Here is a 25,397-nt window from a genome sequence, read left to right on the forward strand (position 1 = left end):
TTCCCAGCATCACCTCCCACAATGCCTCGGGCTCCCAACCAGTTCCCGCACCTCGCGAGACTCGCCCAGCCCCTTCCCCGAACGACTGCCCGTCCCCCTTCCCTACCGAGCTCTGCGCCGGGCGGAGGAAGGGAGGAGAGGGCGGAAAAGACGGGACGCGGGGCACGTCGGGAAGTGTGGTCCAAGAGTTTCATGCAGCCATATTCTTCCGGAGCGGAGGAGGCCAGAAAGGCAGCCGGAACTACGACTCCCAGCCGCCCTTTCGGTTTGTTTTTGTTCAAAAAAAAAAAACCCCCACACTCCCCCTCCTCACTCTTCACACACACTCACACACACCCACGGCAGACACGCATACACCCGGGCGCCGAGGGGAAAGCCGATTCTCGCCTTCCCGCCCCGCCGCCAGTCGGGTCTTGCCCTCTTAGCAGAGCGGGAAAGCGGAGGCCGGAGCCGTGACCTCTGACCCCGTGGTTATGCGGAGCCGCCGCATTCCTTAGCGATCGCGGGGCTATTGCCTTCGTCGCCGCCGCCGCCGCCGCCGCCGCCGCCGCCGCGGGCGACTGACGCAGCGCGGGCGCGTGGAGCCGCCACCCCTCCCCCACCGCCGCCCTCGCGCCGGGTCTCGCGCCAGCCGGTCCCCGCGCGCCCGCCCCCTCTCCCCGGCCGCACCCGAGTCCTCGCGCGTCGCCGCCGCCACGCGCCCCCCGCCGCCGCCGCCGCCGCCGCCGCCACCCCAGTCCCGCGCCGCCGCCCGCCCCGCCCGGAGGTCCCGCGTGGAGCCGCCGCCGCCGCCGGGGAGGAGGAGGATGAAGGACAAACAGAAGAGGAAGAAGGAGCGCACGTGGGCCGAGGCCGCGCGCCTGGTGAGGCTAGCCGCCGAGGGGGCCTCGGTGGGGGTTGTGAGGGGTGGGCTCGCCGAGCACCCCCCAAAGGGAGGGGGAGGGGCGAAGCCCTGCCCACTTCAGGAGGGGGCGGGCCACCTTCCTCCCGGAACGGGACAACCCCCTAAGGCATTGGGTGGGGAGAGGTCCCCCGCCGGGTCGGATGTGGCGCCTTTTTCTGCACGCCCCCCAACCCCCCCACATTCCTGCGGAGGGGCGAGCTGGCGGGCCGGCTCCTCCTCCTCTGGGCGGCGGGGCCCCAGCCTCCCCTCCCCCACTATTTGGCAGCGTCTAGGGGGTCTGGGGAAGCTTCGTTTGTGCACTCGGGGGAGTTAGGTTTCCGGGAAGGGTCGGAAGCTCCTCCCTCGCTTCCTGGTGGGCAATGGGGTGGTGCGTTTGACTAGGGATGGGAAAGAGCCCCCCCAGTCTGAAGGACGCCAGTGGCATTTTGAGCTTTCGCAATCTAAACCGGTGTGTGGAGGGAAGCAAAGGCTCACTCCCAGCCTGAACCCTGAGCCTTGGTTCTCAAACTTTAGTGTCCTGTGGGGGCACCTGGGGAGGTTGTTAAGAATGTTCATCCTAGGGCCCTACTTAAGACCTACTGAGTCTGAGATTCTGGAGTAGAACCTGAGTATCTTCATTTTGACCAGCTTCTCAGGTTGGTTGTAATGCAGGTGACCCACGGACCACACTTTGAGATCTGCTGACCCAAGTCCACAAGCTAGCCCGAAGATAGGCTATCTGCAGACAGCTAACTACACTTTGCAAAGAATGTTTGCGTGTGTTCTCTATTCCATAGTGTCCTCTTGCATGTATACATGAAGTGTTGGACAAAGACCAGGTGTCTCTGTTTGAAGATACTGCTCACTGAGGACTTAGCAAAGGAGAGAGTAATTTGAGTATTTGAAGCTGCCTGGTAATGCGGTTTTTTGTGAATCTTCTGTTGTCCCAAAATGTCAGAGGACTTGCAAGTGAAATATATTCCTGTGGATTTGCACCCAAAAAATGAAGACACTTTGAGACGTGTTCTTATAAAATCTTGCTGATGACAATAGTAACAGGTTATACTTGTCTCAGAGATGTCACTTCATAGAACTGTCACAAAGCAGGGTTATAGTGCAGATAGCATCCTTGTGTCTTGACACCCTGTAGTTTATATGTAATTGCTGTAATTCACTTTTAATCATGAATGAAGCTCACCCTTTTAATATCTTTAATTTTATTGGGAAGTGAGGTTCCTGCCTCAGAGGTGTTGAGCAAAAAAGATGAATATGTGTTGGAGGTTTTTACAAATCTTGGTACACTCTTTTCTTTCTTGGAGCCTTAAAACTCAGTTATTGACTTAAAAGAGGAATGCCGTTTGGTGTGTAGGAGAAATTTCACTGGTGTACCTGATCGTCTTTCTTAGGCCTTTTTTGCCCGAGAAACGGAAGTAGCAATTAGTTTGTTGAAGTTTTGTGTTTCAGTTACTTTGTTTTGGTTTGGCATATGAAATTTGAAGATTTTGAAGCACCTAAGTATGTTTTTCAGATGCAGTCAAATTTGGAACCTTTGGTTAGCTTTCAGGATCTCTTGGAACTTTCAGGATTTCTCCAGCATTGCTTCACCTGCAAACAGATTTAGGCCCAAAGGAGAGTAGTGAGAGCCAGAAGGACGCGCTCGCTTTCTCCTGGAGGTTGAGGCTGTTCATTGAAATTCTCCTCTGAGTTTCTGTTCTGCAGGTGTTTATGACTCTGGGCACCAAAAGGAAATTTGCTTGCCAGAGTTTTACTTGTTAGAGGTAGGTGAAATTACCTTTAAATCCTGTGTTATTTATGTCCTGACAGAATTCTAAAGTCTGCTTGTCTTAAAGCTCCTTTGGCTCTTCCTAGTTGAAAGACTCTGGGAATTTAGGGGTCCACTATTGAGCCTCTTTAGATTCTTGAGTTTACTGTGATCTACAATCCAGTATCCAGGTTGCTATTTCTGTTTTTATCATTGGCTCAGTTCATGCCAGTTTGTTCCCAGTAAATTCTTTTTCTTTTATGGTTCTTCATTAAAAAATAGTATCTCCTCCTGGAAATTACTTACGTTCTTAAACTCTTGCAAGATGACTTGTGGAAATATGATGTGTAGTTTTGTATATCTTTTATTGTTTTTTGTTTAGGGTTTTCTGTCCCTTTGGATGGACCAGTTGGTGGGTGAGGGGGAGCTCTTAAGGTTTCTCTGCTCATTTGGAAAAAAAAAAATTGCTATAACCAAGTGCTGGAGAGTTTGTGAGTGCTTACACTGGAGAGAAGAGTGAGCTGTAGTGGTAGGAGGGTAGATTCGTTTTAAGCACTCTTTGGACAGGTGAATTTGGAGTGCTTGCTGTGGCAGTCAAGATGCACTTGCTTGGGGGCAGTTTCATATTGCTCCTGACCTTGCTCAGTTTGGTGGTTAAAATGATACCAGGAACCCTTTTTAAGCTATTTTGGTAGGAAAGAAGAGACTTCTGGACTATTTCAGTAGTGTAGTAAATCCCAGGAGATTGATTTTTGCAGCTCTTAATTATGTTGTTGAGAAGTAGATATTCTTTCAAACACTTGCTAGTATTGTTTTTCCTAGATGTAGGAAGTAGACTTTAGGTGGTTGGGTGTGTCTAAATCCTCCTGCTTGTTAGAGACAATTTGTTTGGGAGAAATAGCTGAGTGGATTTCCCTTTAGATTGAATGCCCTTAAATGGATTCTCTCTGGCTTTGAGAAACTTCATTGCCTGCTTTATCTTTCACTTTGATTCATGACTGACCATTCTTACATCAAACATTTTTTCCCCCTTTGAAGTTGGAAAAGAGATACTTTTTGTATGCTCTAGAAAGACAGGGTGGGGATAGAACACTGCTGAATTGTTCTTACACTAAAAGCTGAAGGCATATACAGTTTTAATAAAAGTGAATACTCTGTATCTTTTGATGTAACTTCCCTATAGAGATTCCATGTCCTGTGTCTTAGATTCTCAGGCTCTTCCTGACTGCTGTTTAAATAATTGGTAACTAATTTTTGAGTCATGCTTCTTAAAAAAAACAATTACTGTGAAAAAATTCACTAGCTCAGCTCACAATTAGTATCAAAGAAGTCATATCTGTGGCAGTGAACATTAGTTGCTTGTATTGTGGGTTTGCTCATCAGTGCTGCTTAACTTGGCAGTTAGGTTCTTGGAATTACAGATATGGATAAGGTCTGCCCTTGAGGAGCTTATGGTTTTTCTGGGGTTAGAAAAGGTTGAACCCTTCTCTACCAGGTGAGTAGAATTTCATTACAGGCATGGTAAGTGCCAGCATAGATGTATAAATGGTAATAGACATCCTGATTCCTGTGTACTGTCCAGGCATAATTATGAATAGTTAGTTCCTCCTTTTACTCTCAAGTGTTCTGCTTTGGAAGATGAATTATATGTGTTGTGCAACTATGGGGCCCTGAGAAGAGATGCTTAACTATCTGGCAGAGAGTAGAGAAGGCTTCCTGGAGGAAGGTGCTTTCCAAACTGAATCTTGAAGGGTGAGTAGGAGTTAGACTCCTCACAGAGGACATAAGCAGGATCTGGAAACAAAAAATAGGAGAGAGTGTGTGTTTATCTGCAGGGTGAAAAGTGTGGGAATCGGGTAGACCTGCATGTAGTTATTGGAACATAAAGTTTGTGGAGTATCAGAGAGCCAGGCAGAGACCAGATTGTGAGGGTCTGGCATGCCTGGCCAGCACACACGCCCTTTGTGTCTGGCACTGTAGGCACTTACTCCGTTATCTTTGCAACAACTCTGAGAGGAAGGCCTCAGTATCCATCCTTCCTTCACAAATGAGGAAACCTAGACTCAGGGCGGGTAGGTAACTTGCCCAGGTTTTTTTGTTGTTTATTTCGCCAAGTTGTGTCCAACTCTTTGCACCACGACTCTTTGCCCAGGTTTAGAAGACCAGAATTTGAATTTTTAAAACCAGGTCTATCTGCTTCTAAAACCCGTGCTTTTCTAGTGGGCCAGTGGCCTCTCTGGAGTTTCAGCTTCGCTGTATGGAAATAGGTTGCTGTCGAAGGACTGTGTCGAAGGACAGTGCGGAAAGTGATGAGGGCAGGTTTATTTTGTTGGACTGACCTCAGGCTATAGCAGATTAAGTTTTGCAAAAGCAGAGCTTTGATCTCTTTTACTGATGAATTTCTTAAATTGTTCCTAGCACAGAGTGTTTCTTGTATTTGTTGAATGAAGGATGGCAGTGGAGTAAGAATGAATTTGAGGAAAGCAGGGATGTTAGGGAAGAGGCTGTTGTGTCAAGTCGCGGCAGAAACTGGCTGTGGGGGGACTTCCCTGGTGGTCCAGTGGCTCCAAGACCTCGCACTCACAATGCAGGCAGCCCAGTTTCAGCTCCTGGTCAGGGAACTTGATCCCACGTGCTGCAGCTAAGAGTTTGCATAGTGCAACTCAAGATCTAGAGTGCTGCTATTAATATTAAGACTTGGTACAGCCAAATAAATAAAGTAAAAAAAAATTTTTTTAAGGAAAGAAACTGGCTGGGAGAACTGGGGGACAGGTGAGAGTGAAGGATGATGCCTTGGTTTCCCAATTAGGTGATGAGACAGACTACCAACCAAGAAGAGGAATATCAGAAGAGAGGAGATGATCATGAGGGATGTCTAGTACCGAACTGAATATTTGGGGCCTGAAGCTTAGGGAGAAATACAGGCAAGAAGTCGAGATTTGGGAGTTAATTCAGTATTTTGGTAGTGTTGAAACTGTGAGAAATGATGATGATACCCAAGAAGAATGTAAACACTGAACAGAGAGGTTAAGAATGGGACCATAGGAAATAGGGGTTTTATTTCAGCACCTGCTTCTCCAAAACTAGACTTCTTTATCACTCAGAACTCGTGTTCTTCCACAGAGAGCAGCTTCACAGCAGTACTGTTAGGCTTCTTGCTTTGCATTTTATCTGTGACACAGCCATGCAGTACTTTGTTAGGGCTGTTAAATGACTGTAAGATGTTGGTGTGGTTTGGCATAACCTCAGCAGCTGCACTGCTAGAGATGGTACAGAGATACTGACAGCCTGTCTTTTTTCCTCCCTGAAAAGGATAACATTTCTAAAACAACTCAGCTTGTTCAAGTGAGAGAGCTCTGGTTGCTCACTAAGACATTGTTGCCGGGGCTTAATTATAGATGTCACTAATATAAATGGGATGTTCCATGTCTCCTTGTTTTGCTTGCACCAGTCATACAGAATCGTAGCATTGTATTGCTGAAAGGCAAATTGTCCTGTACTAATTAACACCAGAATTCCACAACCCAGTGGCGAAAGTCATCATTTAAAAAATAGAAGTATCTGGAATTCCCTGGCAGTCCAGTGGTTAGGGCTCCATCCTTTTGCTGCTGAGTGTCCAGATTCAATCCCTGGTTGGGAAACTAATCTGCAAGCCAAGCAGTACAGCCACCTGCCCCCTCCACCCCCTCCCCCCAAAAAGATAAAAATATTATAAGTAGTGAAACTTACTTGGGAAGGAAAGCCTGAATGCAGTTCTGTCTTACAGTTTATAGTATTATGTATTCCATAGTTTAGTTGTATTAACAGCATCAGGTTAAGTGGCAGTTAAAGTTGGGAAGGCCCCACATACCATAACATGGATGCTAGGAGGATGTGTATTTTCAGAATTGAAAATTAGAATATTTATCTAATTGCAGTCACTTTCATCAACTAGTTAGATATATGTGTAATTTGGTTTCAGAAGTAATTTTGACTGTGGAAAAACGAAGATGTCAGCAGTGGTACCTCATTGCAGAATTGTAGCCCATGTTATATAGTGATGGATATAAATGGGAACTGCACACTGAAATCAGAACATTTATATTTCTTCAGGTACTGGAAAACTATTCGGATGCTCCAATGACACCCAAACAGATTCTGCAGGTCATAGAGGCAGAAGGACTAAAGGAAATGAGGTTTGTATGGCTCTTGTTGCTTAATGTTAGGGTTTTATAGGACATGTGTCTTCTTGCAGTTAGGTAGTGAATGAGAAAATCCACAAATGCATATATGTGTGCACACATACACACACACATATTTGATGGTAGTGTGGAGCTGTCTGAGCGTCGTACGTCCTCTGGGTGGAGGGCGGGAGTGGCTGCAATTCTGTTGGTTTTCGTCAGAGATGCAGCAGGTTGCCCTATCCTTGCTCTACTATACATTTCAACGTGGAGCTTGTTTTTGCATAAGGAGTCAGCACATTTTCTCTTGTATTCCGTTTTGCAAGTTTCAGTGGTAGAGAAGGAAAAGACTGATCTGCTCCATCATGTCTAAAACTATCTCTGTACCATATCTCTGAAGTTCTTTGTTTTAGGCTCAGAGAAGGGTGATCCAATCATCATAAAACTCAACTTTTTTCCCCTACTGATTCTAGCCATTCCTTCTATGAGCATGCTAAATTTGGGGATGACCTTGATTTTCTTATCCTATGATATATTTTTCCTAGAGAAGCAACAAATTGGAAACACAAAAAGAATTTCAGGCACAAATAAAAACCAAGGACTGTCCTGTATCCTTTCTCTGCTCACCCCAACCTTTTTTTTCAACATTTAAGTGGCAGAGGAGTACACAACACAGTCCCTTCTTGGGATTCAGAACAGTCAGCATATATTTTGCTGGTTAAGCTTTAGCTACTTAAATTGATCTTTTAAGATCAAAATATCTTCACTTTCCAGTTGTCAGTTCAAACATTCTCAAACTGACATTTTGTGGGGAGGGAAGATCGGGATTGTCTGGATCATGTTCTGGTATTTTATTTAAATACTGCCTATGCACGGTGTAATGTTGTAATTGCATCTTTTGTTTTATTTTGTTTTTATGGGCTATTCCCCATCGTACTCCTGTCTGCATTGCTGTTGGACCACTATGCCTATAGAAGGTAAATTAGTCCTTTTGGGACAGATGGAATTGAGAACATAACTTGTTTCTGCTTCTGGCTCTTACAGGGATTATGAAGTGGTTGGTCATGGTGGCTCGTGATGAGTGAGCAGCTCTATAATTTGTAGACAGAGGGATAGTGTGTAGGAGTCACACTGTTGGAAGAAAGACTCTGCCAGCATGCCTTCCCGTGTAGCAGAGATGTTAGCACACCCACTTGACACTCCAGTTTCTGCACAAGATTTCTTATAGAGATTGATCCTTGGTAGATTGGTCCTTGGTGAAATTTTTTTTTTTTTTTTTTTTTTAGCATCCAGGGTGTTCCAAAGCCAAATAAGTAATAGTTTTTTTTTTTTTGACTTTTTTAGACTCAAAATTTATTTTTGACGCAGCATAAATTAGGGCCTCTAATTTTGAAAAATGCTAAGAGGCATTACTTAAGATATTGGTATTTATTTATCTTGCTGGGGAGAGGGACAAGAAGGTACACAGGTAAACTCTAGTACTAACATGCTAGTGCCAAACTCAGTTAATAATTTGTCTGTATTTTTGACAGCTTTTCTTTTTAAGATGGAGTAAGCAGTCTCTAACTCACTTGAGTTGTCATTGTTTTGCAACCTTCTGTTGTAGCAGGGACCATGAAACAACTTAAGATGCTATCTCTTTTTTTGGTTTAATGGTTGAGCATTATTGCGTACTAAATCCATTTGACTTTTTACATTCAAATTTAAAGTGTTGCTCCTGGGTAGATATAAAATAAAATGCATCTTTCCCCCTTCCCAACTGAGAAAAAGCAAATGACATACTATTCCTTTTGTGTGCGTATTAAAAAATAATTTAACTGGAAAAAAAAAAAGTATACTTATTTTCTTGGGACAGCACCTTTGATGCTTGGTCTTTATGTTAAAAATGTTATGTGGCAGTTTCTGAGCATGATGTGCAGGTTGAAAGATAGAGGCTAGGGAATCTTGGTTTTGTTTCTAATCAGCATTAAAATTTAATTTTAAAAATTTTGAGTAAATAAAAATATTGGGTAGTTGTTTTTTTTTTTTCCAAAACTCCTGAGTGTACCTGAAAAATATGTGCAGTGTTTCTAACTTTCTTGAGAGTTTGGTTCATATCGTCGAAAAGCACTTAAGAATCATCAGGAAAAAAAGAAAAAAAAGAAAAAAAAAAAAGGATCATCAGGTGTGGAGTAGAGATATCACGTAACGTGTTATCCCAGAGCTCTCTGAGTGTGATTTACATGAATTTCATGTGCTACTCCTTTGCCACTTTCAAAATAGAATCCTTGTCGTGGGATATTTTATATTTCTTCCTGTTCTTCTTGATTTAAGAATGAGTTGAAGGGTAAGAGATGTTTGAGTAAGTAGATATCTTGATTTGTATGACCTTTTTCCATCCTTGTATGTTTTTACAGTGGGACATCCCCTCTTGCGTGTCTTAATGCCATGCTACATTCCAATTCCAGAGGAGGAGAGGGGTTATTTTATAAACTGCCTGGCCGAATCAGCCTTTTTACACTCAAGGTAAGTCATGTAAATTCTCCTTTAGTGCAGTGGTTCTTAAAATTTTAGTGTTCATAAGGGTTACCTGGTAGGTCTGGAATGAGGCCCACAAATTTGCTTTTCTAATAGGCAGACAAGGGATGCTGCTGTTGTTCTGAAATGGCACATTGACAGATGACCTAGTGTGAACAGGTTATTAGGAATTATTAAATATTTAGTCATATCAGCTATTGTGTCTGTAATGTTTTTCCTTGTCTGTATCTTTGCAGATTATATGCAGTAGAGGGATAAGTATGTGTGTGGGTCATTGCAGATGTGCTTAATTATGAATTTGTTTGTAATAATGTTGTGAAGGATAAATTACCGGACAGCTAAGTAAGACCTACTCTCTGGAAAATAACTGAAATTTGAAAATACTTGTGGAAATTCAAAAACTCATTAGCATTTACCAAGTGACACTAATTACTATGGGAGAGAAATCAGGTAGAATTCACAATAAAGCTTAAGTAGAGCTGAATTGAACAGGCTAATTGCCTTTCTATTGTTTATGATATATATCATTTAAACCAGGAGTTGGCAGATTTTTTTCTGTGAAGGACCAGATATTTTAGGTTTTGTGGGCCACACTGTCTCTATCATAACTATTCAACTCTACTGTTGAAGCAGGAAAGCAGCTACAGGTAATGGACAAATGAATGGGCATAGGTGTGTTCCAATAAAACTTTATTTATAAAAACAGTGTGCTAGATTTGGCTTGGTGGTGGTGTTTGCTGACTCCTAATTTAGACATAGTTGACCTGTTGATGATGAAGGATGAAACTGAAAACCTGATCCTAATCCTTGTAATCATCCATAATGTAGTTATAAATTGCAGTAGTCCATAAACTTTTCTGTTTTAGTTTTATTTTGATCGACTTGTTTATTAAAAATGAAGACTTGAACAAACAACAGCTGTATAACCTGTGGTCATAAATCTTGATCTGTAGATACACATGTGTTTCTCATGTTCCTGTGTCTGTGCTGTTTTCTATATTGTTTTTATTTGTAATATTTCAGACTTTAAAAGGCAGCATAATGTAATGTTAGAAACTGAGCCTTGGAAGAGATAGCCCTGATTTCAATACCTAGCTCTGTAACCTGGGACATATATAACCCTTCTTTATGGTCGTGTATGCATACCTGACACAGTCAGTCCTTAATAAATGGTAGCCTTTAAGATATTCCTTTAGGTTCCTTAATCTTAATTGCTTGTTAGTGGCATTTTTCTATTATATATTATGTATTGTAATTATATGTAATTGTGTATAGTTACAGTTGTATGTATTATATGTATTACAATGTGCTTGTTAATGGAATGTTTCTCTTTTAAGAGGAAGGAGAAATATCTATTTCTGTGGACACCTTAAGGAAAGGAATTGAGTTTCATTTGTCTTTGTAATTTGACTCAGCAGAATTCTTGGCATAGTTCATGCTTAATAAATATTTGAACTGAGTTCAATATCTTAATTTTCTGAGTGAACTCTGCTGTATGAATTTGCTGTAAGCTTAGGGGTGTTCTGTTAGTCTGCAGCCCATGTCTGGGATGCATTGATTGATGTGTTTGGCACGTTCTCTTACCTGCATATGCCTTTATGTTGCCCAGTCTTCCTAGCAGCTTGCTCATTGGAGTTGTACATCACCTCTCTGATATTTTTGAGTTCATGGTTTGCTTGTCTCTTTCCCCCATTGAGACTGTATACTTGAGGGCAGAGAGTGGGTCTTTTTCATTTCATTATCCACTTGGATAATGTACAAAGTGACTGTCAATGAGTGCATATTTAACGAATGAATTAGTGAATAATGGCTGCATTCTGGTACTTCATCATTATCCTTTGCTTGTGACATTTGATAGTAGATAATTCTTGTAATCTTGATGAAACTATCTATAGACCTGCCTCTGGCATTTCACTCACAGCCAAAATGAAAGATACTTATTCCTGTGGCTTTGGTAGACTTTTAGCTTGGCTGATTATCCACGCTGTCTCTTAACATTTTGACCTATTATAAAGTGATACATGGAAATGTAACAAGTAAAATGCAACAGAGAAAGTAAAGGTAACCTGTAAATTCAGCTACTTGTAACCTAGATAAAAATTTGTATAAATAATATTTGAAAAAACTGGATTGTAATTTCTTTATGGCTTTGGTGCTTATTTGTTTAGTTAATATGTTTGTTGTGTTGGTACATACGGACACACCTTATTCTCCTCCCCACCTCTACCCCCTTGGGCTTCTTGAGAGTCTGAATCATTGATTAGTCTTATTAATTGCCTCATTATCACCACACTGTCTTCTAGAAGTTGTGCAGACATTTAGTTTATTTTTATTTGGGAATGGATAGAAAGGATACCAAAAATCTGAACCAGCTGATAACCAACCACCTGAGGACCTAGGTCTGCTGAATCAAGTCCACGGTGGTGCATTTTTTTCCTTTCTTATCTCAAAAAAAAATTTTTTTTTGAAAAAATTTGAGACCTACAGAAAAATTAGAGTACTGCAGCCAGCTTGCTTTCTTCCTGATTGTTACAAGTTTGCTTCATTTGCTTTATCTCTCTATGCATATGTATGCGTTTTTCCCCAGAACCATTTAAAAGTGTTAAACTAGTACTGGTATTTCACCCCTACACATCTCAGAATGTATGTCTTAAGAACAAAGACATTATGTTACATAACCATAGTATCATTATTATAGTCAAGAAACTTAACGATATAGTAGTATGTAATATAAATCTATATTCCCATCTTTTCTGGTTTTAAAAATATTCTTTATGGCTTTATTTTTTAAGTCAAGCGTACAGTCAAGAGTCATACATTATGTTTGTTTGTCGTATCTCTACAATCTCCTTTAGTGTGGAACAATTCCTTTACCTTGTTTTGTTTTTCGTGGCATTGATATTTTTGAACACTCCAGGTTGGTTGTCTTATAGAATTAAGTACATTTTTCAGGGACTAATAAGCATGTAGAAATCTTGGTTATTTCCAGACGCCTTTACGTTTGTACTGCTACATCTTGTCTACTGTTCCAGGTTGTCACCCAGAGCCACTCAGCAGTGAAAGATGGAAATAATGGGATGTTTTGTATGGTGTCTGTCTAAGGGTAGTTTGCTCCGAGTCTTGCTTGTAATAAGGGACAGGAAGGCACAAATTATTTAACTCATACTCTTGTTTTTCATTTTGAGGGTGTAGTGACACCTGTGAAATCCTGTGGTGTTTTTTCTGCCTAAGTGTTTTTCATATTGTTGAGGAGAAGCACGTGCAGAAAGATTTGGTTTCTTTCTCTGAAACTCTCTTCTAGTGGACCATAAAGGTCAGAAAGCATGGGATTTTGCTACTTAGTTGAAAATAGTTTTTTCAGTTCTAAATACATTTGTGTAGCTTTATCTATGATTACCAAAGCTTTACTGATAAGCCAGAGTCTTCTAAGGCTTGCCACAGGATTCCTTCTCTGATAAAATTTGTTCTAGGTAAGGTAATGGTACGTTTGACACATCATACATAAATGCTTGCATCAGGCCTTAGAGCTAGTCCTCAGGTATGGATGGGGCAGATGAAATCTGTCCATGCTTTGAATTCTTGATTTGAGTTGCTCTCCTTAAGCTTTCTCTGAAGTTGGCTGTCAGTGTCCATCATTGCCTGGTTAGAGATGGGATTTATATTGTCTTTTACACTTGGGATTTCCTATCTTTGTAAACCAGTGAGAGCGCGTTTGTAGTGTTCCATGTTTTTAGGACTCATGCTGAACTACTTTGCTTCTGTGACGATGTGGTTGTGTCATTGGTGAGGTTAATCTGGTTTGGTGGGTGGCCATTCCAGCACTCACTGTCAGGCATGACTGCAGTCATCTGAACATGGTTAAGTTTTATTGTGAAATGATGCTCAAGTTTTTGCACCTTATTATACCTCACATGGTGATGCAGGGCTCAGCCTTAGGGGTCCTTTAATTCAAATAACAAGTCTAGCTGAATCTTTTTAATATGTAGAATATATAAATTTATTAAAAAATCTTCCTGGTAAAAGAAATAGATGTCTGCACTTGAAATATTCATCCATTATCACATTTTGCAAATAAAAGCAAATGGAGGAAGAGAGGGAGGTAAGTTTTGCAGTTTCACAATGTTATTTATAGAACTACAATTAAATTTTTCTTGTACAGCTCCACAATTACATCAATTCTAGAGCTATTTACATTACCATTAAATATCAGGGAGACTTTGATACAATAAATTATAGAGTCTGTCATTTGAAAGGCAGTACCAGAATCCATTTTGATTTTTGATAGGTGCATATCAAGCAAAGTGGTCTTTTAAAAACACAAATCATATCATACCACTATCCTCCCTGGTCCTTGCCTACCTCTCTGATTTGCTCTCCTGACACCTTCTCCTTGGTCATTTTACTTCAGCCACCTTGGCCTTCACTCAGTTTCTCAAAGGCCTCAAACTCGTGTCCACCCCAGGGCTCTTAGACTTGCTAGCCACTCTGTCCGGAAAACTCTGGAGTAACTTCTTGTTGTTTGGTTGTTAGTCCAAGAGTATCTTCCTAGTGAGGCTTTCTCTAAATACTAATTCTAGTTACACAACGTTGACAGGGTTTTGGTTGTTTCAAAGTCCTGCCTTGTTTGTTTGGTTACTTGGTTATCACTAGGCTCCCTCTGCTAGAATAACAGTGCAGGGGCTTGTTTTCACTGTATCTCCTGCATTTGGCAGATAATACATATGTAATAAGTATTGGGTGAATGAAAAATAGAGAATAGCATCATCAAAATCTTAAGCCAGATAGTTCTCCTGGAAGTCTAGTTTTGTTTCATATGTTTTATTACAGAATATGCTTATTCTGGGTTATTTTTTCTTCTCAGCAAGTTGACTTCTTAGAATCTGGTTTTTTTCTTGCCCTCTTTAGAGCAGTTAGTTCTACGTTAATCTGTGAAAGAATCTGCTGACACTAGAAATAAATCTTTCCTAGGCTGTAGCCATAATCTGCTTCCTCCAATTGCTGAAGGCAGAAATTGTGCTGTTACAGTTTAAATGTTTTAGGTATGTTTTAGATATCATGTTACTCTTTTTAGAGTTTTGAACTTTGATCATTTTTCTTAGAAATAATTTCTTTTATATAAACTGGTAATGATGTTTTTAGATATCTTTTATAGTTTATGTTAGCTTTATCAAATACATGATTTTTTAATGTGTAGAATCCTAAAATTTCAGTGTGGAAGAGCCCCTGAAATCATCTAGTTTATTGGTATTTTGCAAACAGAAAAATGAGCTTCTAACAGTTTAAGTGACCATGTGTCCTTCATGACCATGTATCCTATTCATGACCATGTATCCTTGTGACAAATGCATGTGGCCTAGTTGAGACTAGAATCCACGTTTTGAGTTTGAGTTCTTATAGCTCAGTTGGTGAAAAATCCGCCTGCAATGCAGGAGACTCTGGTTTGATTACTGTGTCGGGAAGATCCGCTGGAGATGGGATAGGCTACCTACTCCAGTATTCTTGGGGTTCCCTTGTGGCTCAGCTGGTAAAGAATCCGCCTGCAATGTGGGAGACCTGGGTTTGATCCCTGGGTTGGGAAGATCCCCTGGAGAAGGGAAAGGCCACCCACTCCAGTATTCTGGCCTAGAGAATTCCATGGACTGTTTAATCCAGGGGGGTCACAAAGAGTCGGACACGACTGAGCGATTTTCACTTTCTTTTCATTATGCCAATTTAAAATAGTTTTTCTCCAGGTTTTAGGACCTTTGGTTACTTCATCTTTTTGAAGTGTCTTATGAGTTCCTTGATATTTCTCAAAATGTTACTTTTATTCTCTTTAATGAAAGTTCTTGTAATTGTTAAGCACAAGTAACTTTTCATATCCTTAAAAGTGTAGTCTTTAGTTATGGACAATTGGTTTCCTTTTCTGCACGTACATTAATTATATCAACATTTCTGCTGATGGTGGTTCTGTTCTGTACCAGAATGAGTGGTGTCTGGTGGTAGTGAGAGCACTGGACTAGAATAGAGGTCTGGGTTTCAACATAGCGCCTCAGGTCCTATGGAATATCTCCATTTATACTGCTTTGTCTCCGACACTGAGAAGTTGAAATAGGTTGGTTGTTTAAAAAACTTCAGGTGTAAAACCTTTTTTCTCATGAAATGGAGCTGCATGGTATAGATGATTGTGAAACTGCTCTGGTAGAAACAAGCATCTCTGGTGGATTCTGCTATCCCCATCCTGTGTCCCAAGCACCCAGGACATCTTTCCCAGACCCTAAAGCTCTGTTGAAACCTCCTGGAGTCAGAATTCGGTGAAGATCCTTTCTGTGCTCACATTCTAGCATCTAGACTATGTTGTGTGAACAGTTAAGTCAGCTCTGGATATTTTTCTTTTGAGTTGCATTTGGAGTTTACTAGAGGCTGACTTTTATTGTAAACCTTTTCCACTCTGTACTGCATAGAAGGTCTCTTGGTAGAGTGGTACCATTTGCTGTGGTTAATGGGAGTAATAGTTTGGTTTTGATGGAGGTTTTGACCCCTCAGTTGGTAAAAGTTTTGTTATTGGAGTAATTCTCAAGGGCTGCCTGGCTCCACCTTTGAAAAGTGGGATATTCTGTTGTCTGACAGAATGTTCAGCTTGCTCAGGGAAAAAAGAGAACTTGCTTGTCAGTGGAGCCCTGGTCTGACTCTGGTTTGATGCCTAAAAGATGATGAGCGGCCCTTTGTCCTGCTACCTCCTGAAGTTCCAATCCCTGTAAGAATGAAGTGGTAAATGGTAAAGGTCAGGGAACAGAGGTTTGGATAGCACCACCACTGGGATGATTTTTATGCAGTTCAGAGGGGTGGGCAGGATGATAATTTTTGTAAGTGTGATTTTTAAAGCACCAGCATTGTAGGAAAATGAAGACCTTGTCCATGCTTTAGCCTTCCTTGGGACTGTGTGTGAAAAAATGCTTAAACTTTTTTGGTCAGCCAGTATGAAAACTGCATTTGATTTCTTCTCAATCCTACACATCAGACTCTTTGGGATGGTTTGAGGAACTTGTTTAGTCTAAGGAAGTTTCTTCTTTTTCTAGTTTAGTTAAATCTAGTAGAAAAGATGGAAACTGATGCTTGAGTGCTGACTGTATTCCAGACAGACGTCATACTGCTCACATTGGTCTTTTGAAAACAAATATGTTTTCCGATTCCTGTACTAATGGGGGAAACAGTCTGAGAGAATTTAAGTACGGTAAGTCTCCTTGGTATAAATCTTCAAGTTGTGAACTTTCAAAGATGCGATGTGCATCCCATCAACATCAGGTGTGAATTGAGTGAAACTGCAGCTTGCCCTCCATCTCCTACTGCTGACAGTCTGTCATCTCTACCACCTTCCACCTCTCCTCCAATATAGTTCCCTGGTGGTCTAGTGGCTAGGATTCGGCGCTTTCACCCCCACCTCTCCTCCAGTCAGTAACTCTTTTTGCCTGTTCACTCGATGCCAGCCCCTGTGTGCCAGCTGTTGTGCAGTGCTACTATACTTTTCAAGGCACTGTAAGATTAAAATTGTTTTATTTTTTGTTTTTTATGTATTATTTGTGTGAAAAGTATTATAGATCTATTACACTACAGTACTAAATAGCCAATTGTGTTAGTTGGGTACCTAGGCTAACTTTGTTGGACTTATATACAAATTGGATATAGGAATGCACTCTCAGAACAGAACTTGCTCATTTGTAAGGGACTTAATGTAAATGGTATGAAGTCACATTTTTGGTTATTTGAGAGACTGATATTTAACACATGGAGGACAGGTCAGAATATTCTGCCAAATGAGTTGGTTCTCAAATGTTTGAGATGCATTCTCAGGGTTCTGAAAGAATAACTTCAAATTCTTTGTGCAGCATGAGGTAGGAGAAGAATAGGGAGTTAAAAAAGTGTCCCATTTTCTTCTGGAAGATACTGTCGTCTTTGATTCATGTGTAGTAGATGGGCTTTGAAATGTGTGCCTTTCAGTCAGGTAATCCTTTTATTTTAGTTTTCTCTTTATGCCAGCTTTTCGTTAGTAAATTAACTCCTGACATTTCTTTCAAAATTGGTTTTTGTTTTTTTTTTTGGTCTGCATTTCCACTGCCTTAAGTTATCCTTGTATGCTGGCTGCTGAAATAGCTTCTGCCTGGTCTACTTGGTTTCCCTTTTGCTTCCTTAGAATCCAGTTTCCTCTTTTGTAATCCATAAAGCAGCTAGAGAGATTATTTTAAAAAACATCATTTGATCATGACACATTTCTGTTTGACTCCTGGCAATAGTTTGCCTTTTTATACTGTTCATGGGGTTCTCAAGGCAAGAATACTGAAATGGTTTGCCATTCCCTTCTCCAGTGGACCACATTTTGTCAGAACTCGCCACCATGACCCATCTGTCTTGGGTGGCCCTACACGGCATGGCTCATAGTTTCATTGAGTTAGACAAGGCTGTGGTCTGTGTGATCTGTTAGGTTGTAGTCCATGTGATCCGCTTGCTCCTTGGAAGAAAAGCTATGACCAACCTAGACAGCATATTAAAAAGCAGAAACGTTACTTGCCAACAAAGGTCCATCTAGCCAAAGCTATGGTTTTTCCAGTAGTCGTATATGAAAGTGAGAGTTGGACTATAAATAAAGCTGAGCGTTGAAGAATTGATGCTTTTGAACTGTGGTTGAAGAATTGATGCTTTTGAACTGTGGTGTTGGCGAAGACTCTTGAGAGTCCCTCGGACTGCAAGGAGATCAAACCAGTCCATCCTAAAGGAAATCAGTCCTGAATATTCGTTGGAAGGACTGATGCTGAAGCTGAAACTCCAATACTTTGGCCACCTGATGGGAAGAATTGACTCACTGGAAAAGACCCTGATGCTGGGAAGGATTGAAGGCAGGAGAAGGGGACGATAGAGGATGAGATGGTTGGATGGCATCACCGACTCAGTGGACATGAGTTTGAGCAAGTTCTGGGAGTTGGTGATGGACAGAGAAGCCTGGCGTGCTGCAGTCCGTGGGGTCGCAAAGAGTCGGACACAACTGAGTGACTGAACTGAACTGAATAGTTTCCCATGGTGTTTACCAAAAACTTCAAACTTTGCTCAGCCACACTGCTCTTCTTTCAGTTTTTGTAATTCCATAAGCTCTTTCCAGTTTTAAGGTCTTCTATTTGGAAGTCTCTTCTCTCCACTTGTTGCCTGGCTCAACTGAGTGGGTCTAAACTTAATTGTCAGGCGCTCAGAGGAGCCTTCTCTAAATTGGGTTTGCCTGTTGTGCCCTGAACTTCTTTTCACTTGTAAGTTTGCAGTTATAATTATTTGGGTGATCATTTGATATGTTTGTCCTGACTAGGCCCTAGGGGCAGAGAATCTGTTTTATTTTGTTCTGGGTTATATCCTCAGTACCTATCATAGTAGGTTTGTTAGACAAATGCAGTGGAAAAACACATAGAAAGAGGTTGTTCTGATTTAATTGGTAGCAGTTCTCTTTGCCAAACAGTTAAATTGATTGAGAATAGTAATTGTCAGTATTAAAACTGAAATATGTAGTACAGAATGTTTATCAGGATCTCTTTTTCATGGAATGGAGTGTTTGAAAACATCCAAAGTGTAAGCTTTGTTTTCTCAAAAAAGAGAAAAGTATGTCCAGTGTTGCTCTTGAGATCTAGTGACATTGGTTCCTAACATTGTGTATGTGCCCGCCTTCTTTTTTTCTACTGCTTTTCTCTCACAAGTGTTCTAAGGTCTTATTTCCATGATTATATACTTTAGTGTGGGTCTTTTTTTCACTCCACATGACTTATTCAGATGTCTGATGATTTTTGGTTGAGGACCTATTCTTGAGAGTCAGGCTTTTAAATGCTAGTGGCAAATTTCAGTGCATTGTGGTTTTGTGGCTTCACTTGTCTTCTGCAGCGGTAGTGGTGGTCACTTAGATGCTTGGTGTTGGAGTAGGGGTGTCTATCTCCTGATGCAGACTGAACAATCATGATTTTCCCACCTCAAACCCGTTTCACCCTTAGTGAGAATTCCATCTTTTAAGTTGCTTAGGTAGAAACTTTGGAGTTCTCTTTGAACTTTCTTTTTCCTTCATGGCACATGTAATCATCAATAAATCCTATTGGCTTAAGTTTCAGAATATACCCTGTCTTACCATCCGCTCCCCCCCCCCCATTCTGGTTTAAGTCGCCATCATCTTTCTTCTAGATTGTTGTAGTAGCTTCCTTGCTGGTCTCCATACTTCACTTTTACCACCCTCCTCAGCACTGGAGCCAGGAAACTTTATTCAAAAAGTCCTGTCAGATTGTGTCATTCCTGCAGTGCTCAGCGCCCCCCCCCACGGCCCCCCTTCACTCAGGGTGAAGGCTGAAATCCTTTGAGTTGCTTGCAGTGCCCTTTCACCATCTGCCTCCCTCATTCCCATCTCTCTTCCTCTTGCTCTCTCCCCTTTCACTCGTTCTGGTTGATAAACACAGTGGCTTCCTTGGTGATCCTTAACATGCCGCCAGTGTCATCTCAGGGATTTTGCCCCTTTGCTTCAGCTGTCTGAAGTGCTTCCCTCCCGAAACACCTTCGTGGCTTGCTTCCACACCTCCTTCCAGTCTGTGCTCAAATTGTACCCTTACCTCTTCACACCGCATAGCTCGCCCAATCTCCCTGTTGCCTGACTTAGATTTTTTTCTCTTGGTATTTATCGCTGTCTGATATACTACATTATATAGACTTTGTTTATTGTTAGTTTCTGTCTCCTTTGACTGGAACTAGTCCACTAGGGAAGAATTTTAATTTTAGTTAATGTTGTTTCTTCAGCCCCTAGGAAAAAGGTAGGTACTCAATAAGTATTTGTGTGAGTAAATGAATCATAGTTTATTTCTTTTAATTTGGTAATACAGTGAATTATATCAGTATATTTTTTTTCCAGTGTTCAAGCATCCTTGTATTCCTAGGATAAACGTCATGTTGACATGGTTTTCTTTTAAATACCACATTGTTGGTTTAGAGTATGAATAGTTTATTTAGGATTTACATCTGTGTTCATGAGTGACCTATCTACATTTGATATTTTGGTTTAAGCCTTGCCCTGTTTTGGCATCAAAACAAGCTGTGCCGTTTTCCCTGTCTTGATTCTTAGCTATAGTGTCTGTAAGACAGTTTTCTTTTTTTGTAAAATTTGCCTATGAAACCTACTGGACATGATGTGTCTTTGAGAACATGTTGTTTTTACTTTTTAAGATTGTGAAATATATAAATTATGCAGAAGAGAATATATGCAAGTTGAGTGTTATTTTAAATAATAATAACTAAGAAATAAACTCCTGTGTCCACTAGCCAGCTCAGGAATAGAACATCCTCTATACTCTTTGAAGCCTCTGCTCAGATCTGTCTCTATCCCTGTAAGATAACCGCTGTTCTCATTTTCATATTAATCATTGCCTTCCTTTATTTCCAGGTTTACCCACATGTGTGTGTATTGCAGAACATGCCTTTTAAAAATACCTTTATGTGAATGGAATCAAACTGTATGTGTCTTTCTCAGACTTGCTGCTTTTGCGTGTACCATTTCTGAGCTTGATCTGTGTTGGTGCATTTAACTGAAATACATCATATTTTCTGCTGCATGCTGTCTTAGGGTTTGAATATTCCATGATTTCTTTGTCCATTCTGCTCTTGATGTGTATTTGGGTTGTTGCTGGTTCTCGCTGTAACAAACACTGCAGCATTGATTACTCCTGTGCATCTCTTGGCGTCTGTGTGCGGTAGCTTCTGCAGGGTGTGTACATTGCTGGGAATGGGGCTGACTAAGTCGGTCTTGCACCTGATCATCATTACTAGGTAGTACAGCTGTTTTTCAAAGTAATTGTATGAATTTACATTCCTTTCGTAGTGTACAAGGATTCCTGTTGCCCCATGCCTTGTGAAGGTAAAATAGTTTATTTTCCCCCCGTTTTTAAATTATGACATCATTTACATACAGTGGAATTCACTCATTTTGATGTACTACTGTACAGTTAAAAATTCATGTGAATTTTCACATTTGTTTTGACATTTTCTTTGGCATTTTAATAGTGCTATTTAAAGGTATGCCGTATGTGGCTTGAATGCGGTTGCTCCAGTAAGTGTTGGTGCTAACGTGCTTTTCCCTCCCCTGAAAATTCACTTTTGTATTTATGGACAGTAAAATTCACCCTTTTCAGGTTATAGTCCTTTGAGTTTTGGGAGACACATAGAGATGTGTATTTGCCATCATCATTAAGATATAGAGCAATTTCATCACCCTAGAATCTTCCCATGCTTCCCCGCCCCCCCCCATGCTTTTTTGTAGTCACTTCTTCCCACCTCAGCTCCTGCCCAGCCATTGATTTGTTTTCTATCCTTGAAGTTCTGCCTTTTCTGGAATGTCATATAAATGGGCTTATACATTATGTAGCCCTTCAAGTGTGGCTTCCTTCACTTAGTGTGAGGTGTTTGAGACATAGCCATCTTGTAATGTACAGTATAGTCCCCCCTTATCCAAGATACTCACTCTTTGCAGTTTCAGTAACTGGTGGTCAACTGCAGTCTGAAAATATTAAATGAAAAATTCTGGAAGTCACCAATACATAAATGTTAAATTGCACAGTGATCTGAATAGTGTGAAATCTTGAGCCATCCTGTGCCCTCCCACCCGGGATCCCCAGCCATTGACATTGTGTGCTTCCAGCATCCAACTATGGATGCTGTCATGGCTCAGTGATGTAGGGCCACCCAAAGCAGATGATCTTCCTCTTGTAGCCTACCACACAGTGCCTGTATCATTCACCTCCCTTCATCTCACATCGTCACAAGAAGGGTGAGTGCAGCCTAATAAGGTAATTTTGAGATAGAGACTACATCTACATAACTTTTATTACAGTTCTCTTTATTATTGTTGTTAATTACTTATTGTGCCTAATTAGTAAATTAAACACACTTAATTATCATTGATGTGTGTACAAGAAAAAACATAGTATACACAGAGTTTGACACTATTGATTTCAGACTTCCTCTGGGGGTCTTGGGACATATCCCCCATGGATAAGAAGGTGCTACTGTATATGAATAGTTTGTTCCTTTTTATTGCTGAATAATATCCTGTTGTATGGATCTACCATGTTTTACTTATCCATTCCTTAGCTGATAGACATTTGGATTATTTTCTTTTAATAACCAATATTTTATTTTTATTTAAACAATTTAAGATTTTTTATTGATGTATAGTTGCTATACAGTATTTTATGTTGAAGGTGTACAGTATAGTAATTCACAAGTTTTGAAGATTATACTCCATTTGTAGATGTTACAAAATTCTGGCTGTATTCCCTGTGTTGCACAATATATCCTTGTAGCTTATTTTACACATAATACTGAATTGGCCAAAAAGTTTGTTCAGGTTCCTCTGTAATATCATATGAAAAACCTGAATGAATTTTTTGGCCAACTCAATAGTTTGTACTTTTTTTAAAATTGGAGGATAATTGCTTTACAATGTTGTGGTGGTCTCTGCCATATATCAATGCCAATCAGTCATAATTATATATTTTTATATATATATATATATATATATATCCCCTCCTTCTTGAGTCTTCTTCTTCCCCACTTCCCCGGGACATTTGGATTATTTTCTTGTTTGGACTATTAAGAGTAGTACTATGAATATTTGTATACAAGTCTTTGTGTGGATAAACGTTTTAATTCCTCTTGGGTAGATACCAAGCAGTAGAGTTGCTGAATTATAATTCCTGTTTACTTTTCTAAGAAACAGCCAAACTGTTTTCCAAAGTGACTGTATAACCTTACTTTCAAGTTTATTGTTCCTTAGTAAAATTTTTTCTTCCCTACCCCCCAGCAATATTATTTTTTCCCTGAAATTATTTTGTTACTGATACAGCACATCCAGCTGTCTTATAATTAGTTTTTGCATGGCATATTTTTCCCATCCTTTTGCTGTTAACCTATCTATGTCTTTTATCTTTGAAGTTTCTTTATATTTCTATTTGGGCTCTTATTTATTTTTAATCAGCCTAATAATTCCTACATTTTAATTAGGATGCTTGAACCATATACATTTAATGTAATTACTGATAAGGTTGGATTAAGTCTTCCATCTAGTTCTTCATTTTCTCTTTTCCTGTTGAATTTCTATTTTTCTTTTCCTGCCTTCTTTTGAACGAGTATTTTTAGTTTTATGTTTCTTTGAGACATTTATTTATTAAAAATTTTTTATTGAAGTATAGTTGATTTACAGTGTTTCAGGTTTACAGTAAAGTGATTCAGGTATGCATATACATATATATCCATTCTTTTTCAGATTCTTTTCCATTATAGGTTATTACAAGTTACTGAATATAGTTCCCTGTGCTATACAGTAGATCTTTGTTTATTTTATATATAGTAGTGTGTATTTGTTAACTCCAGGTTCCTTATTTATCCCTCCCCCCTTAACCCTAGATTGAGTGTTTTTAATATTCCTTTTATCATCACAGCTTATTAACTTTATCTGTTTTTTTTCTTCAGAGGTTGCTTTATTGTTAACAGAAGGCACCTTTAGTTTTACATTGACCACCTTTGAATAGTATTACACATTTCACATAAAATGTAGGATCCTCGTGATGCTTCCATTTACTTCCTCCTAGCCTTTGTGCTAGTCTTTTTTTTTTTTAATTGAAGGATAATTGCTTTACAGTGTCGCATTGGTTTCTACCAAACATCAGCATGAAACAGCCGTAAGTTTATTTTTTTTATATATGTGTGTGTGTATATATATGTGTGTTTAATTTTATTTACTTACTTTTGGCTGTGCTGCATCCTCATTGCTGTGCAGGCTTTTTCTCTAATTGTGTGCGGGCTTCTCATTGCAGTGGCTTCTCTTGTTGCAGAGTATGGGCTCTAGGTATGCAGGCTTCAGTAGTTGCGGTACATGGGCACAGTAGTTGTGGCTCCCTGGCTCTAGGGCACAAGTTTAGTTGCTCCCTGACATGTGGGATCTTTCTGGACCAGGGATCAAACCTCTGTCTCCTCCATTGGCAGGCACATTCTTTACTGCTGAGCCACCAGGGAAGCCCTGTGCTATTCTTTTCATACATTCTACTTCTTCATAGGCTATACACTTCACAGAGCATTGTTGCTTTTGCTTTAAACAATTCTTTTAGAGGAATTTTAAAATGAGGGGAAGTCTTATTTACCCACACATTTACTATTTCTAGTGTTCTTCATTTCTTTGTGGAAGTCCAGGTTTCCATTTGTTACTATTCTCCTTCCTTCTGAAGGACTTTTGACAGTTCTGTGGTGCAGATCTGCTATTACAGATTCTCTCAGCTCACAGTCTTTATTTTACCTTAAAGACTATTTTATCTAGACATATTGAAAAGTTTTTTTTCCACCCCCTTAAGCATTTTAAAGATGCCCATCCTTTGTTTTCTGGTTTCCATAGTTTCTGATGAAAAGTTTGTGGTAATTCTTACATGTGTTCCTCTTTTTTTTTCTGTTGCAGGTTGGAAGATTTTTCTCTGTAGTATAGGTTTTGACAGTTTGATTATGGGCTGCAGTGGTGAACTTCTCAAGTCTGTGGGTCAAATTTGAAATATTTTCGGCCATTATTTAATCTTTCTCCCATTATCGTATTTCTTCTGGGATGGCATATGTATTTGGCCACTTTACCACAGATTACTGGTGCTGTTAATTTTTGCCAGTCCTTTTTTTTCCTGTGCTTCATTTTGAATATATTCTGTTGTCACTGGTCTTTTTTCCTGCACTATCTAATCTGCTTTTAATCTGATCATTGCAAATAATGTATTTTTCATCTTTAGAAATTCCTCTGTTTTATATCTTTGTTTTTCTTATTGTGTTCATGCTTTTAATCCTTGATCATAGTGCATGCATTAATAGTAGCTGTTTTAAGTCTTTATCTACTAATTCCATCTCTGTCATTTCTGAGTCTTTTGCTATTGACTCTTCTGCTTATGAGTCACATTTTCCTTCTTCTTGGCATATCTAGTAGTTCTCTTTGGATGCTGACAATGTGAATTTCACATTGTTGGGTGCTACAGTTTATCTTCCTTTCAAGAGTGTTGGGCTTTATTTT

General features: G+C 40.1%; 1 protein-coding gene across 4 annotated transcripts in view; it reads left to right on the forward strand.

Annotated features, from left to right (window-relative positions):
• The first annotated feature begins 318 nt into the window (after nt 1-318).
• Nucleotides 319-25,397, forward strand: part of ASXL1 (ASXL transcriptional regulator 1) — a 66,130-nt gene continuing 41,051 nt past the window's right edge. For 2 of the 4 annotated variants that reach the window (XM_081559618.1, XM_081559621.1), the window contains exons 1-3: nt 319-863; nt 6,738-6,820; nt 9,202-9,310. In XM_081559618.1, the coding sequence (XP_081415744.1) occupies nt 807-863; nt 6,738-6,820; nt 9,202-9,310 (249 nt within the window). In that variant the 5' untranslated portion in view covers nt 319-806. The other 2 variants (XM_081559619.1, XM_081559620.1) reach the window with 2 other exon arrangements.

The sequence above is a fragment of the Giraffa tippelskirchi genome, chromosome 13 (genome assembly GCF_054371585.1).
Source record: "Giraffa tippelskirchi isolate mGirTip1 chromosome 13, T2T-mGirTip1v1.2.pri, whole genome shotgun sequence".
NCBI classification, from domain to species: Eukaryota; Metazoa; Chordata; class Mammalia; order Artiodactyla; family Giraffidae; genus Giraffa; species Giraffa tippelskirchi.